The following is a 15895-nucleotide window of genomic DNA, read 5'->3' on the forward strand; positions in this document are numbered from 1 at the left end:
TGCAAAGCAAGTCAGTGGATAAGGAAGGCAAACACCCACCTACAATTACCAACCATAGGAATGAAGTGAAAGTCAGATATGCCTGTTGGCTGTAGATCAACCACCTCTAGCTGGCCTACTGTCCCATCATGTACTTTTTGATATTGTTATTTATTTATTTCAATTTTATTGGCCACTCAGCTCCAAAGAACTCCACAGATATCTATGCTTTATTACAAAATAAGAATAGGCCAAGACACTAATGCATCCCAGGTACATTCAATAAATAGGAAGATATCATAGGGGTTTTTTTGGTACCTGTATCACCTTGTCTTATAATTGAAATGACACCAAATTTTCACATGTATTCCATCTCAAGCATAAGGTAATGGTTAAAGGGTTGTCTGGGAACAGGAAAACAGATTTATCTCAAAAATGTCATGAAAGCATATAGAATTATTTTGAGCTTATTATTATTTTTTGATCTATTACTATCTCCCAAGGCTGTAGGCATAACCTGTATAGATGGAATACTAGATACATTGCCAAACTGTCTTAACAGTTTTGGCCTATAAGGAAAAACTAAACAGAATCAATTCTATTTAATAACATAATGGAAAATCACCTGGAAACACTTGGTCCATAGGCTCCACTAGGAACTTAAAAATGTATCCTGGAAGAAGCAGTAGCCATCCCTATCAGTGTCAACAAAACTGCATGGACATATTTAGGAAGTCACCAAGAATTTAAGACAAAGGAGACATTCTCTTTTTTCTTTACTGGTCATGCCACCAGAGTTGTCTGCGGGGTCAGGGTTGGTAAAACAAGTGATGATTTTGGTTGCAACTGCACAGTCGAAAACCCAGTCCTTTTTGTATGGCCATTGACATCACATACAGATACCAAGGGATGGGGCTTCAATTGCATGGGCATGACTATCCTCTTGAATGGCACTGCTGCATGCCAGCTTGAGCTCCTGAAGAAACACTGCAATATAAATCTAACAAATAACTCAATAAAATGCATGTTAAACTAACCATTGAAGAATATTCCAGAGAAATGTGAGCAGAAAAAAGTGGCCACAGGGAATGGCAATTTACCTATCTACTCCTGCTTTGTCTAGTAAGCAGGCGAGACAGCAAGTTTAACAGTTAACTTCTTTTATTCTGAACCAGGCAAAGAACAAGAGAACAAGACATCTATTTATACTTGACAGCTGCCGACGGTTTGACCAACCAGGGGTGAGTTCGTTCCCGCGCCGTTGTCTCCGCCAATCGGGGCCGTCCGGTTTTGACAGCTCGGAGCTGTCAGCGGTAGCGCATGTTGGGCTGTCACTTGCTGGCGCTTGCGCAGTTTCGTCCGGCAGCTTTTGACAGCTGTCAAAAGCTGCCGCGCTTTTACCTCAGCCTTGTTAACTTCTGTTTAACTTAATGTGTGAATATATAACAATAACAATAAGTAAATACACAACACCCCTTACCCCTCCCTCTGATTGCGTTGATTTTTCCCCAACTGTTTCTTTTTCGGGTTTCCCCATTCGAAGTCTTTTAGGTAGGTAGGAGGTCTTTTTATTCTTTCGGCGCGCCGGGGGGTCGTCTCGGTTGGTTGCTCTCTTTCTTCAGGGGCTTCTAGGTTTGGCCCCGGGGGCAGGGGGTCTGGCTCCGCAGGTTCCGCGTCACTTGGAGCGGGGTGTTGGAATGGTATATTCCGATCGGGGGAATTTTGGCGTGCGGGGCTTCGTGGCGGTGCTTCTGTTAGCAATTCGTCGTTACCCCTTTCCCCAATGTTTTGAGGACTGCGCCGCCGAAGTTGGTCTATGTGTCTGCGGATATGTGAATCTTGTCCAATGTCTATGATGTATGACAGGGGGCCTGTTTGTTCGATGACCACCCCTGGTGTCCATTTGTTGCCCCCCCCCCGTAATTCCTTGCCCAGACGGCTTGTCCTGTGTTAAGAGTTCTATGTTGGAGGGGTGGTTCTGGGTCTGGAGGGGATCTGTCTGGGTGTAGACGGTCTAATTTGGTAGTTAATCTCTTTGCCCCAACGAAGCTCTGCTGGGGACTTCCCAGTGGTTGTGCATGGTGTGGTATGTTGTGATAAGAGAAATTGTGCCAGTCTTCGGTGCCAGTTGCCGGAGATTATTTTCCGCAGTGCCTCCTTGGTTGATTTCACCATCACCTCTGCCAAACCGTTCGCCGATGGGTGAAAGGGAGCCGTGGTGGTGTGCCTAATAGAGTTCGCCGTGGTGAAACTCTGGAATTCGTAGGAGGTAAATTGGGGGCCGTTATCGGAAACTATAACATCAGGGAGCCCATGTGTTGCGAATAATCCCCTTAAAACTTGAATTGTGGCTGATGAAGTTGTGCTAGCTACTGGCGCTACCTCTAGCCATTTCGAATAGCTGTCTACTACAATTAAGAATGATTGTCCTTGGAATGGACCTGCGTAATCTATGTGAATACGAGACCAGGGTGTCTTTGTGGTTTCCCATCTATGTATGGGAGCCTGTGGCTGGGCGGCTCTAACCAGTTGGCATGAATAGCAGCCGGCTACGTGTGTCTCAATCTGTTTGTCTAATCCTGGCCACCAGACATAGCTTCTGGCCAGAGCCTTCATCTTGACGGTACCAGGGTGCCCTTCGTGGAGGCTCTCTAACACCCGGAGTCTGTGTTTGTTGGGTATGATTACCCTGCTGCCCCAAAGTAAACATCCTTGATGGGTGGATAATTCCCTTTGTTTTAAAATATAAGGTTGGAAGTCTGGGTCTGGGGGTGTGCATTGCCAGCCAGTCGTGACATATCCTAAGACTCTGCCTAAAATCTTGTCTGCAGCGGTCGCTGCAGAGATATCTTTAACGGATAATGGGCATTCAGGCAATTCAGAGATAGCCAGTATCCTTCCAGCTGGTGCTGGGTCTGGGTCGACTATTGGTTGGGGTAGTCTGCTTAGGCCATCAGCATGGCCCATAGCTTTCCCTGGCCTGTATTCAAGCTTGTATGAATAGGCTGACAGGAAGGTGGACCATCTCAGGATGCGGGGGGATAATATCTGTGGTGTTAGCTTGTTTACTGTAAAAAGTCCTAACAGGGGCTTATGGTCTGTAAAGATGGTAAAGGGTCGGCCGTACAGATAATCATGAAATTTTTTTACGCTAGCTACTATAGCTAAAGCCTCTTTGTCGATCTGAGCGTAATTGCGCTCAGGTTTTGACAGCGTTCTGGAATAGAACGCTACAGGGGTCTGTATTCCTTCTTTAGTTAAATGGCTTAGGACCGCTCCGATGCCGTAGGGGGAGGCATCGCAAGCTAGACATAAGGGCAGCTGTTCATTAAACAGGGCTACTGTTGTGTTGCTGGAGAGTAAGTTTTTTAATAGATTAAAACTTTTGTCATGCTCAGAGGACCAAGTCCAGGGTTTGCCTTTGTCTAATAGCCTATGTAAGGGTTCAGCAATGGAGGCTTTATGAGGCAGGAAGGTGTGATAAAAGTTAACTAACCCCAGGAAGGCTTGAAGTTCTTGTTTATTTTTAGGGGTTGGTGCTGTTTTAATAGCTTTAATTTTTGTGTCAGTGGGGTGAATTCCCTTAGCGTCTATTTTAAAACCTAAGAACTCTGTTGAGGGCACCCCGATGGAGCATTTGTCTCTTTTTAATTTGAGACCAGCCTTCCTGAACCTTAGGAGCACCTTAGTTAATTTGTCAGCTAGGTCTTTTTCTGATTCCCCTGCAATTAGGACGTCGTCAAAATATGGGCAGACCCCGGGAATCCCTTTAAGTGTTTTCTCCATAATTTCCTGGAAGATTCCCGGGGCTGCAGAGATGCCAAATTGAAGGCGGTTAATTTTGAATGCTCCCTTGTGGGTGACAATTGTTTGAGCCAAAGCGGTGTCAGGGGTGACAGGCAGCTGTAAATACGCCTGCGCCAAATCTAACTTGGCAAATATGGCGCCTGACTTAATGGCCGCGAGGATGTCTTTGACAGCCGGGACCGGGTAGGCATGTGCATTCAATGCGAGGTTGAGGGTCGCCTTATAGTCGGCACATAATCTTATTTGGCCGTTTGGCTTAACTGGGGTCACTATGGGTGTCTCCCACTCTGCCCCTTCTACCGGTTCGAGGACCCCTAAGTTTGTTAATCTGTCAAGCTCCGCTTCTATTTTTTCCCTCAAGGCGAAGGGAACTCTTCTTGCCTTGATTCTGACAGGCATTACATTCGGGTTTAGTTTAAGGGATACAGGCGGTCCCGTGTACTTTCCAAGCGAGCTGTCAAAGACGTCCGCGAATTGAAGGCAGACGGATTCCAAGTTTGACAGCTGAATGGCGTTGACACCTGTCAACGCGATCCCTAGTGCCTCAAACCAGTCTAATCCTAGCAGGCTGATTCTGTTTTCTTGGGTCACAAGAATAGGGAGGGATCCTTTAAATTTCTTGAACTCTACGGGGACGGAAGCTTTTCCCCGGAGTTTAATGGGCGTTTTCTGGAAGTCAGCTAGGCGGAGTTTGGTGGGTCGAAGGGCGGGCTGTTTCCTACTTCTGTTACAAATGTCCCTGTACGTTTGCCATGAGATGAGTGAGACGGAGGACCCAGAGTCCACTTCCATCTCACAGGGAATTCCTTGAATCCGAACGTCCACTTTGACTTTGGGCTTAAGCGTACTGTGGACTGTATATTTCTCCGCCCTCCCCCTTACATTAAGCACTAAGGTTCCGGGACTGTGCCTGGCTCTGGGTGTGTGTAGGGTCATACCTTCGGCTGTCACCTCCAGATCATGCAGGTTTTCTCGGCTCCGGCTGCGGCACACGGCTTTGAGGTGACCGGTTTTCCCGTACCCGTGGCATTTGGCACTGCGGAACCGGCACGTCGCTCTTGGGTGGTTCCCGCCGCAGCTTGCACACTTTGCTCTGTTTGGCGGGAAGTTAGCGCCCCTCTGATTGTTGGCAGGCCCCCCCCTGTAGTTGCGTTGCAGCCTGAGTTTTTCGAACCGCCGCTGTACCGCATCTATGTCTGTGGGGCCGTCGTCCTCTTCGGGACCGCTGAACCCGCCGTCCTCCTGGTGCACGGACCCCCTGGGTCCACTGTCAGGTGCACGTCGGTTGTCTCCGTGGCAGTCCTCGTATGCGATGACTTCTCTCGCCACATCGGTCATCATCATTTCGGGCTTGGCGATCAGCTTCTTCCTCAGCCGTTCGTCTTTGAGCCCTATGACGATCTGGTCCCGGATTCGGTCTTCTAAATCCGGGAACTGGCACCGACGTGCGGCGTGTCTGACCTGGGTTATGAAATCGTTTGCTGGCTCGTCAGGTAGCTGAAGTTTCCGTGCGAAGTTCACTCTCCAGTAGAGTTCTGACTTGATGGGCATGAAGTATTTGCTCAGCCCCTCGGTAAGGTCGGCGTATGAGATAGTGGCGATCGGCTCCGGGGTGAAGATCCCCACAGCATCGTATACGGCGGGGCCGCTGAGCCAAAGGAGGGCGGCTGCCTTGGCCCGGTCGTCTGTAATCTTCTTGACTACCAGGTATCCTTCTACCTGGCCCAGATGCGATTCCCAACCTTCTGGGTGGCGGGTATCGAATTCTCTAATGTGGCCATGGTTCGTCATGCTGTCTGTGATTGTGGGTGCCGCTGCTTGCGTTGAATGGAAGTTCGGCTTCCCAGTGACTTCAGCAAGTGACCAGCTCGGCTAAGGGAAAAAATCTCTTCTCCCCTTAGGTAGTGACTTCAGCTTAGGCAAGCGGGCATCCCATCCTCGTCGCCAGTGCTTTGTCTAGTAAGCAGGCGAGACAGCAAGTTTAACAGTTAACTTCTTTTATTCTGAACCAGGCAAAGAACAAGAGAACAAGACATCTATTTATACTTGACAGCTGCCGACGGTTTGACCAACCAGGGGTGAGTTCGTTCCCGCGCCGTTGTCTCCGCCAATCGGGGCTGTCCGGTTTTGACAGCTCGGAGCTGTCAGCGGTAGCGCGTGTTGGGCTGTCACTTGCTGGCGCTTGCGCAGTTTCGTCCGGCAGCTTTTGACAGCTGTCAAAAGCTGCCGCGCTTTTACCTCAGCCTTGTTAACTTCTGTTTAACTTAATGTGTGAATATATAACAATAACAATAAGTAAATACACAACAACTCCCAAAGCGCAACATTGCCAAGCTCTGTGGATATGCAAATGGTTGAAAGGCTGCAGACAAATTATTGTACAACAGAAGAACAATGAGAATTAGAAAGAATGGCAAAGATCCGCCTTTAGAATTCATGGCTGCTGGAAGATGGCTGGCAGGGATAAATACTCCTTGGGCAAGACATACTCATTTTCTGCTTGGTTGCCTTGCATAACAACCACTTGGTGCAGCTGCTTGCAACCGTATTTTTTTTAATGAAAATGCTTTACCAGAGCATCTATTTTTGGAATACTTTATGAATGATGCCTCATCTGGCAGGAACAAAAAGCATCCTGGAACAGGAGATTTTTTTTCTTTTTGTTACTATGTATGGGTATGGGTTCTGTACAAGACATGTAATCAAGTACTTTTTTATTGTTTTAAAAATATAACAATAATTATAAATATCCCTCAAAGCCCAGAGTCACTTTACAGTGGAGATGTTAAGTAAAAACAGGTAAAGGCGTCCCTGTGAATTTTACTCTGCCAGTCATTGCTGGCTGGGGGGGGTGCTCATCTCCATTTCAAGGCCATTGAGGCATCGCTGTCATGAAGACATTTCCACAGTTACATGGCCAGCATGATGTCTCAAAGCGCTGTTACCTTCTCACTGAATTGGTACCTATTTATCTACTCGCATTTGCTTGCTTCCAAGCTGCTAGGTTGGCAGGAGCTGGGGTGAAAATGATAACTCACCCTGTGGTGTGGCACTTGGGACTTGAACTGAGCTGCCAGCTTTGCAGCCAACAAGCCCAGTTTCTTAACTGCTGAGCCGCTGTGCCGCCCACAGGGGAGATGGGTGGCATAAAAATTAATAAATAATAGATAATGATAAATAATAATAAAAGCACAGTAAATCAATAGCAGCAATAAAAAAATGACTTTCCACTCTTCATTCTACCTTCCTTGATTCATGAGCTGCTTAGTGAATTCCACCACTGAGTGGAATTTCACAGGATGGAAACCACAGAGCCGGTGAAGTTCTCTCAGCTTCCCTATCATTTTTCTCCATTTCACTACTTCTTGGAACATGTACATTAAAAACCTCCTCTTTTACGTCCCTGTAATCCCTTAATTTGGGGTAGAGTTGGGGCAACTAGATGGAGCCGAGCATTTACTGGCCGGATGCCCTTCCTGACACCATGTGGCATTTGCAGCAGATATTTTTTCTTTGTGTCCTAGGAGAGAAATATCTGCTGCTACCTAGGATTGAACTCTCAGCTTCCCGAGTGGGAGAAGAGAGTCTTCACCACTATGCCACCATGTGGCTCCTGAAATGTATACATAGAACTTAAATAAAAGATAGGAACAGTAAATTCTTATTCTTTTTAACAATTTTTTTTAAAAATCAGCATTGTAATCTTATTCCTCCACTTTACCATATTATGCACTTGTGAACAGTGTGTCTTCTATTCCACATAGCAGCATAGGTTAAAGAAATGTATCTTCATGCACTTTACCGCAGAAATTGTTTCCTTTGGAAGTGTATTGGCAATATAATAAGGGCCCATGTTGTGCAAGGTATGTTTGGGGCTTAGGCTGAAGAATCATAGACTCATAGGGGTGGAAGCGATCTGTTCTGTTCCAGCCTACGACCAGCCCTGTTGGAATGTCAGGGACAACCCCTTTTTATATTCAATAGGCTGGAACTAATCCAACCAAATTTATTTGCAAAAGCTAAATGAAAAAGTTCAAACAAAAGTTAAACAAATACAGACCAAGTGTCAGGACCCACCCCAAACCACGTCTTAGGAAGACAAAACTCTTGGAGCCAATTCTAGTCCAAAAAGAAATCTTTACTATGACATGCTTGGCTGTGGGAATACAAGACAGGATCTAATATTGTTCTACAAATTGAAACCTTATAAAGAGTTCCCTGTTCAACCCCCCTTCCCTAACCCCATTTGCTCAGCCCCCCATCATTTACCTGGTGTCATCCCTTTCATGGGAAAAGGAACTTTGGATTTTATGGTTATTGCTCTTCCTTCAAAAGGAGACACAAGCCAGATGCCTCCTATCCTAACCCCCCCCCTTTTGTTCCCCCAGTTCAAAAGGCTTCTCTGAATCTTTGAAATGCCTAAGGCGGGCTGAATCCACATTTGTTCCTTCCTCCTCGGGAGATGGCAGAATCCATGGAATAATGTTTTAAACATACATTTACGAATATGATATAAATGGATTCTGACACCAAGACTTTATCAGAAGCTCTTCAAACGGTTGCCTTCAGCAACCAGCACCTCCCACACATTCCCCTTTTAAACAGCAGTCTCAAGGCATGGCTTCTCATTGCCTTCTCCCGAGTTGCCTCATTGCTTTCCTTTGCTCAGTTCTGCTAGATTGCCTCCTGCTCCTAGCGTCCCTGAACAGCCAGCTGTGGATCGTCTTCTTCCAATCTTTCAGGCTCACACGGCTGGGTCTGAGGAGGAACAAGATGGGAGGGGCCTGGCTGAGAGTTCTGCGGTGCATCAGAACCTTCCTCTGACACCAAAGGCTCTCCAAACCCTCCTCCTCCTCTTCAGAATTGTCCGACTAGCTGCCGAAACCACAGGCTGACGCCGAATCACAACAGGATCTTGGAGGTATTCTGGTCCAACCCTCTGCCCAAGGTAGCACTCCTTATACCATCCCAGACAAATTAATGTCACTCTTTTCTTGAAAACTTCCAGCAATGCAACATCCACAACTCTGGGAGTCAAGCAGATCCATTGGTTAATTGCTCTCACTGTCAGGTAATTTCCCCTTAGTTCTAGGTAGGATTTCTCTTTAAATGGGGCTTCCATCCATTACTTCTTGTCTTGCCCTCAGATTCTTTGGAGAATAAGTCAATCCTCACATCTCTGTGACAGCCCCTCAAGTAGAAGACAGTTATCATGTCACCCTTAATCCTTTTTGTTAGGCTACACATACCTAGTTCCCTTAACGATTCATTGTACAGCTTAGTCTCCAGACCTCTTATCCTTGTTCTTTGCATTTTTTCTAGGATCGCAGCAACTTTTCATGATCTTGATGCTATCCCTCTGTTGTTGCAGCCTAGGACTGCATTGGCTTTTTGGCAGCTACAACACTCTGCTGACTCATACTGTACTTAACTAGTGATCCAGCACTAGATGGACCAATTCCAACTAGTGCTGTGGGAGATCAGCAAGACAAAGGGGACAACTTCCCTCTCAGTGTGGTTCAGCTGAAATATCCAGTGTTTTATAAAATGGAGGTTAGTGGTGCTTACAACAAGATAAATAGGGTACATAATAGAACAAGTGAATCTTTTCCTATTAATGATATACAGTATATTTTTCCTTGATTCTACAGCTGACCTGATTGTTGGCTTGTTATAGAGCTTCCACAGCTAGGCAAGCAGTATCTCAACTTCACTATTAAGATGTTGGAGTAGATGATATCTTCCACGTTCTGGGTCATGGAAGGGAATTAAATTGGCTTTATTTAAATCACCCAATTATGTTCAGTTCAAATTCTGAATTTTTACCCTATTTTTTCCAAATATTTCTATTCTAGTATTTTAATTATGTGTTGCATTCAATAGACAATATTTAATATATAATATAATGTTTAATAAATACAGATTTAATATATTTTGTTTAAACTGCTGTATTATTTTGGGGAGTTTATGAGTGAGTGTATGAACTATATTGCAGTTCTGATTATGCTACAATGTACTGCTGTACATAATATACATTATATACCTTTAGCAAATATTATATGTTGTCTAACAATGCGTTCAATCTTCTTAACAGCTTTCTCTAGCATGATATCCTTCAAGTATAGCTGGCTTCAATTCCTATATAACAGTAAGGCTGTCTGAGAAGAATGAAAGTTATTATGTACTGTATTACATCTAATTAGTGTGAAAATATAAAAAACAACTTAGTACATAGAGGTTGAAATGATACATCTTAAATATACCCCAGAAATAATTAACCAAATTTAACTTTATTCTGAACAACATCAGACTGGGAAGGTACCAAGATGTTTAACTGGGCAGAATGGCAACTGAAATAGTTTTATTAGCTCTTGTGCAACAATTAGAATAAATTGGAAATGCTCTTTAAAGCATTACATCTTTCCCACTTTCTACATTATAGTTAAACTGATACCATCACAAAATATTAAAATTTTTCATTTCTTAAAGTCAAAACGGCAACAATAAAAGCTACAATAAAACACTGATGGAAATATAAGACTGAAGGTTCATTATTATCCAGCCAAAGCTCTAATGTAAAATTAATAATAAAAATAAGTTAATTTCTGCATGAGATATGCTTTGGCAAAAACCTTGCCATAATTGAAATATTATCTCCAATAAAACCTAAATGTCTATCATGAGTTCCATATCACAGAGAAGCATTGCACATGTTTCTGCCCTAATGATTTGAAAATGAGTTTTAGTGAACACACTAGAGCCAACTTCCTAATAAATATGCATAAAAAAGATTGCCCATATCACATTACCTCTTGAGGATAAGACTTCCAGTGCATTTTATTTATTTGTAACATATCTCAAGAGAGAGATTAATTGTTGTAGACTTTACACCAGACATGTCTTCACTTTAATTAAGGATGACTCAGACAATGACACATATTGAAACTGCAGAATGCCCACCCAGGTAGATTGGGGGAGGGGGTTGGATTTGTTAGATCTCTGCTGAATTGTTTAGAGGTGAATTGCCTAAACCAAAAATTCCCAGATGAATATCTAGTTTAGATTTTCATATTTGTTCTTCATAATAAAGTCATCATGATTGATTGTAGGCTTTAAATATCTGCTGAGGGAAAAATACAGTGACATGTTTATAGAACCTTGTCAAGTCAATTTGCTCATAAATTTCAGCTGCTTACTTAATTTTTGTAACTTCTTTTGAATGCTTCACAAGAGAACAAGTCATTTATCTTCAAATAAATATTCCATTATTTTTTGTTAGGTGGTTTATTTTTCTGCTGGAACACTACAATGCAGTCTTGAATCTGTCAACTGCTATCTTCATAAACCAACAAATTTAAAACCAGCAGGTTTATGACTTAAGCAAGTTATTTTCTTTTGCTTGAATTCAATAGTTGGGACAATTTTTTTTCATTAGCATCTTCTAATTTGTGGAAAACCTATTCTTTTCTCTCCATCATATCAATGTTAGAGTCCTATGAATACTTATAGAGGAGGGAGAAATAGATCCTATTGAATTCATTGGGATTTGCATAGAAGACATGGGAATGGATGCTCTCTCAGGTAACTTATTAAATCACACTAAAGAAATCTACAATGTGTCATCATACAAGGGCTTCTTTTCTTTGCTGTCTTAAGACTTTATTTAGAAGGGGGTGGCTTACTTTAATTGAAAGCGAGTTACTAAATTTTCAGAGCTCCAGCAATCTGAAAATATTCCCCCATGATTGTGGTTTCTCAAGATATGAGGAACAAAGACAATGCTCTTGTCAATAGGAAATAGGACCCAAGAGAATGTTATGTAGCTACTGTTATGTCCATGGAGATTCTCAATCAACCAGGTCATGATTGTCCCAAAGGTGCTTCTTTTTTCGTTTTTCAAATAAAAGAAACAAAAAAAGTCTGGTTGCCTTTTGTGAAAAAAAGAAAGCACCTTTGGGACAGCTACTATTATGATAGAGAAATGGTAAAATCAAGGTGAGTTTTGCTATCCTCATGCATTGTGAGGACATGCTTATTTATTGTTTATTCTTGTAATAGAAAATTACTATTTTCTGCTTAGATTTCAGATAGCTCTTACATTCTGTTTTGTTTCATTTATATATTTATCCAGCAATCTTACCTGCAGTTCCAAAATATTCAAAAACCAAATGTATTAAAACATTTTAGAGATTGAAACAAAAATCGTTTTCATTATAGAGTGCACAATAGTTGAAAATGGTAGGAAAGTATCTGTGCCTTTAGGCTGTACTTGTTACACAGTTTACATGAAACGGAACACTGCTTTATAAGAAGCTCGGATTACCTGGTACCTTTCAGATGTTTTGGACTACAACCCTGGTACCCTACTCAGTACCGGCAATGGAATCTGAGGCCCATAGAAGATACCCTTTAACATAAATAGAGCATTGGGTACAAGGAACCTCCTATAGATCCGTCAGTAAAGCCAGACGGTCCCTCTTTCTCTTGACAGCCGTCGGACCACGTGGCCGACTCGACCCGGTCTCCTCCTCGATCAGGTCGCCCAAGATTAGCGCAGGCGCTGTGTCAGTGGCGAGAGTCGCCGCTGCAGCGTTGGAACGAGCTTTCAGCACCGCGGAGCTGCGGACAGCGCCTTCCACCCGCCCTAGCTGCAGCCCCCAAGACGCGTGCCAAGGGCCATGGAGGGCGCGGCTGGCTCCCAGGCGCTGGTCCAGGCGACTGCCAGCCAGAGGGCAGAGGCAAAGCTCCCAGAACAAGGGTCCTGCTCCTCCAGGTATGGCTCGAGTGCTAGGCATGGGCTTTGCCTGATAGGCAGTCAAGGAGGTGGTGGGTTTGCGCCCTCCATTCCCTCGCCTCCCTTCCCTGGCGGCCGACTTTTCTTTCCAAGGTTTGTCTTGTGCTTCCTTGCCATCCACTCCTTCCCTGCAACGCTGTCGATAGCATCCCCCCATCCCCCCCCAAGCTAGCCATTCATTTCCCAGACAATAGAGACATCTCCCTTGGGCGATGGAAAACGGTGGAGTGGGGGAAGGGAATCTGTTGTTGTTGTTGTTGTTTTCCCCCCAGCAATCCGAGCATCCAACTGGTACAGCTTTCCTGTTGTGACACCCGCCCCTCCCCTCCACCCCAACGCACATACTTCACCTAACCAGACCACCCTTCCTTGAAAAGTTGTCATTGTAAGATACAGGGTAGGTAAGAAAAAGCAATAAAGAACACACTGCTTTCTGCACAGCTGGGCACTAAGGGCCATTGAGAAGGCCCTAAGATTGAGTACAGCTAATCCATGGCATGAGATCTCTTCCTTTTGCTCCATTTTGTGGGTGCAGAAGAATAGGCAGCTGCAGGAGGCTTTATCTAAAATGCATCCTATGCCCCTTTGGGAAGCCATATGCAAAGTAGCCTCCTCCTGAGCCAGCTAATGCCTAAGTGTATTTTCTTGCACTAGCAAATGAGTCCCTTTGCTAATTATCTACAGGGTGAAGCCTGCCTTCTTATCTTCAATTAACGTGATATGATACATATATCCTTGAGCAGTGCTTTTTCTTGTAAAAGAAAAAGGTGCCGGAACTCACACACGTCATACAACCCGCCTTGCCTACCCTACAAGGTTCCATCCAAAAAAAGTGCCGGAACTCCGTTCTGAGCGTTCTATGAGAAAAAAAAGCCCTGTCCTTGAGATACATAACTGTTAGGATTAGGATTTATTAAATTTATATGTTGTTTGTGTCAGGGAACACTTCTCCTTATGATCCAGCAAACAAATAAAACAATGAGGTGAAGCCTTCTGCTGTGGCACCACGAAGAAACAAGACAAATGTCTTTGCACATGCTTGCTAACTATTGAAAAGGTGGTGCCCAGGTAGGGCTGGACAGGTTTTCTTTTCTCCTCTTTCATTTTCCTCTTCCTCCTTTTAACCAGACTAATTCAGTGTCTTTAAATGCTGGTGGAAGACAGGGAAGTACAGATATATGTAACATGCAATAAACACTGCCATTCAGAAAAATTGCATGCTTAAAAACACAATTCTTTTCCTCTACAAGGAAAATGAGACATTGTTAGAAAAAGTGATCCTACCAATAGTTCCAAAAGAAGAAAACAATATGTGAATTTGAAAACATTTCCTGTTGGATCACATTCATGTAGTAGTTTGTTGCTAACTAGGGAAGATTGTTATTTTCATAACCAATAAACATTAGTCCTAATAGCTGGGACAGTGTAAATGTCAGTTTCCAATCTGATACTTTCGAAGTATTTTGGGGAAAAGTGCAAAAATTCCCAGCCAGTTTGGGTCAGGTTAATCTTGCTACAGTATTCTCAGCTGGTTAATCATGTTATAACTGGGCATAATGGAGCCCTGAAAAGATCCTCAAAGCCATTTTCCAACCTGGTTGGTTGTGAATTATTTCAACTGAAGCCACACAAATAAGAAGGCTTGGTGATTGTTTATCATTGTCTCAATAACTTGTTGGCCAAAGAAATGGGTAGTCTGCTTTGTTGTCTTTTGCTCTTACCACTTCTAAACTGGATACTGCATTTTATTTTTTGCCTGTTTATAATCTAATGTTTAGAGTTTGGTGAAAGCCAATTTGGTGTAGTGATTAAGGCATTGGTTTAAAAATTACTTTGATACAACCCAAAAAGATTGTAAGCTGCCCCAAGTTAGGTAAGATAGGCGGCCCATAAATTTTACAAATAAATAAAACAAAGGTCGAATGGTTCCTTCCTCCATATACAGAAATATGTTCAATAAGCACAGTTGTTGTTGGATTGATACTTATTAGAAAGCACTTCAGGGCAAATATGAACAATCCATGGGGGCTCCATGTAATCCTACAGACCTTTTTGTGAGACCACCTTAGAAAATTTCAGAGCAAACATGGAACAATTTTCTACTCTTTATTTTTTTTTAAAAAAAGCAATAAAATGTGTGTTAAGTGTCCAACAAATTTTATCCTACCAATTTAACAGCCTTGCCCCCTCCAAATTCACTTAGTGATACCACTGTATCATCACCATCTGCATTCTGGCTGGAAGCACTGAAAATGCTTCGGAAGCACTTCCTAAGCATTTCTACAACGTAGTTATGTCTCTACCCTAACCTGCTGCACAGTATAATCATTATTGAACCAGCCTCAAATGATAGCACTGTCAGCTTGGTGTCCAACACGCTCCTTTAATTTTTTTTTTTGCATGCTTAATCACAACTTGATTAAAGTTTGCCAGTTTGGTGTAGTGGTTAAAGTGCCTAGAAACCAGGAGATTGTATGTTCTGATCCCATTTTAGGCATGAAAGCCAGCTGGGTGACTTTGGGCCAGTCACTCTCTCTCTCAGCCCAACCCACCTCATAGGATTATTGTTGTGGGGAAAATAGGTGGAGGAAGGAGTATTATATATGTTCTCCACCTTGAGTTACTTATAAAACAATAAGGGTCAGAAAAAAGATTCTAAAGAATAAAAATAAATAAATGAGGTGGGACAAAATTTGTCCTACTGATAAATATTTATCCACATACCAGCACTGAAATATTAAGAGGTTTTTGTGAAATGAGTTACTTTTTTACTCACAGAAGAATTTTGAAGAAGCATGTTCACAAGAGATGCATTAGATTGGGAAGGAGAGGTGCAGCAGTCTTTAATATAGTAAAAAAAATCTGTTCTAGCTGAGAGTATTACTATAATATTATGAATGAGATCTTATTATGCCTTTGGCTGTTTCCAAATGTTGTAGCCTGGGATAATTTTGTACGCAGAAGACAAGCCAAATCAATTGGTCTTGGTCTTGGGAGCATTTTAAGTCTTGCCAGATGTTGTGATGCAAATTTAGGAATTTCTCGTTATCCTAAATTGCTTGAATATTGAAACAGCCCTTCTAGTACGAAATGGTTGACTCAGTTGATTAACTTGATAATCTGGATTTTTTGGAAAATTTGAGGCATCAAATGGCACCCCTGCTAGGAAAGCTGTGCCCCATCCTGACGAGCAAGTGTTTAGCTTTGATGCCACCTCTGTCCAGAAAATACTGTGGAAAGTTAATATATGGAAGGCAGCAGGCCCAGATAATATCCCTTGGTGGGTTCTTAGGGAATGTGCAGATGAGCTGGCTT

General features: G+C 43.1%; 1 protein-coding gene across 1 annotated transcript in view; it reads left to right on the top strand.

The window, feature by feature from the left end:
- Positions 1 to 12464: 12464 nt before the first annotated feature.
- Positions 12465 to 15895, top strand: part of DISP2 (dispatched RND transporter family member 2) — a gene marked incomplete at both ends in the record, with an annotated part of 37359 nt that continues 33928 nt past the window's right edge. The window contains one exon of the mRNA XM_081315416.1: positions 12465 to 12559. Coding sequence (XP_081171542.1) covers positions 12465 to 12559 — 95 coding nt within the window. The remainder of the gene's footprint in view (positions 12560 to 15895) is intronic.

The sequence above is a fragment of the Vipera berus genome, assembly GCF_964194415.1.
Source record: "Vipera berus genome assembly, chromosome: 1".
NCBI lineage: Eukaryota > Metazoa > Chordata > Lepidosauria > Squamata > Viperidae > Vipera > Vipera berus.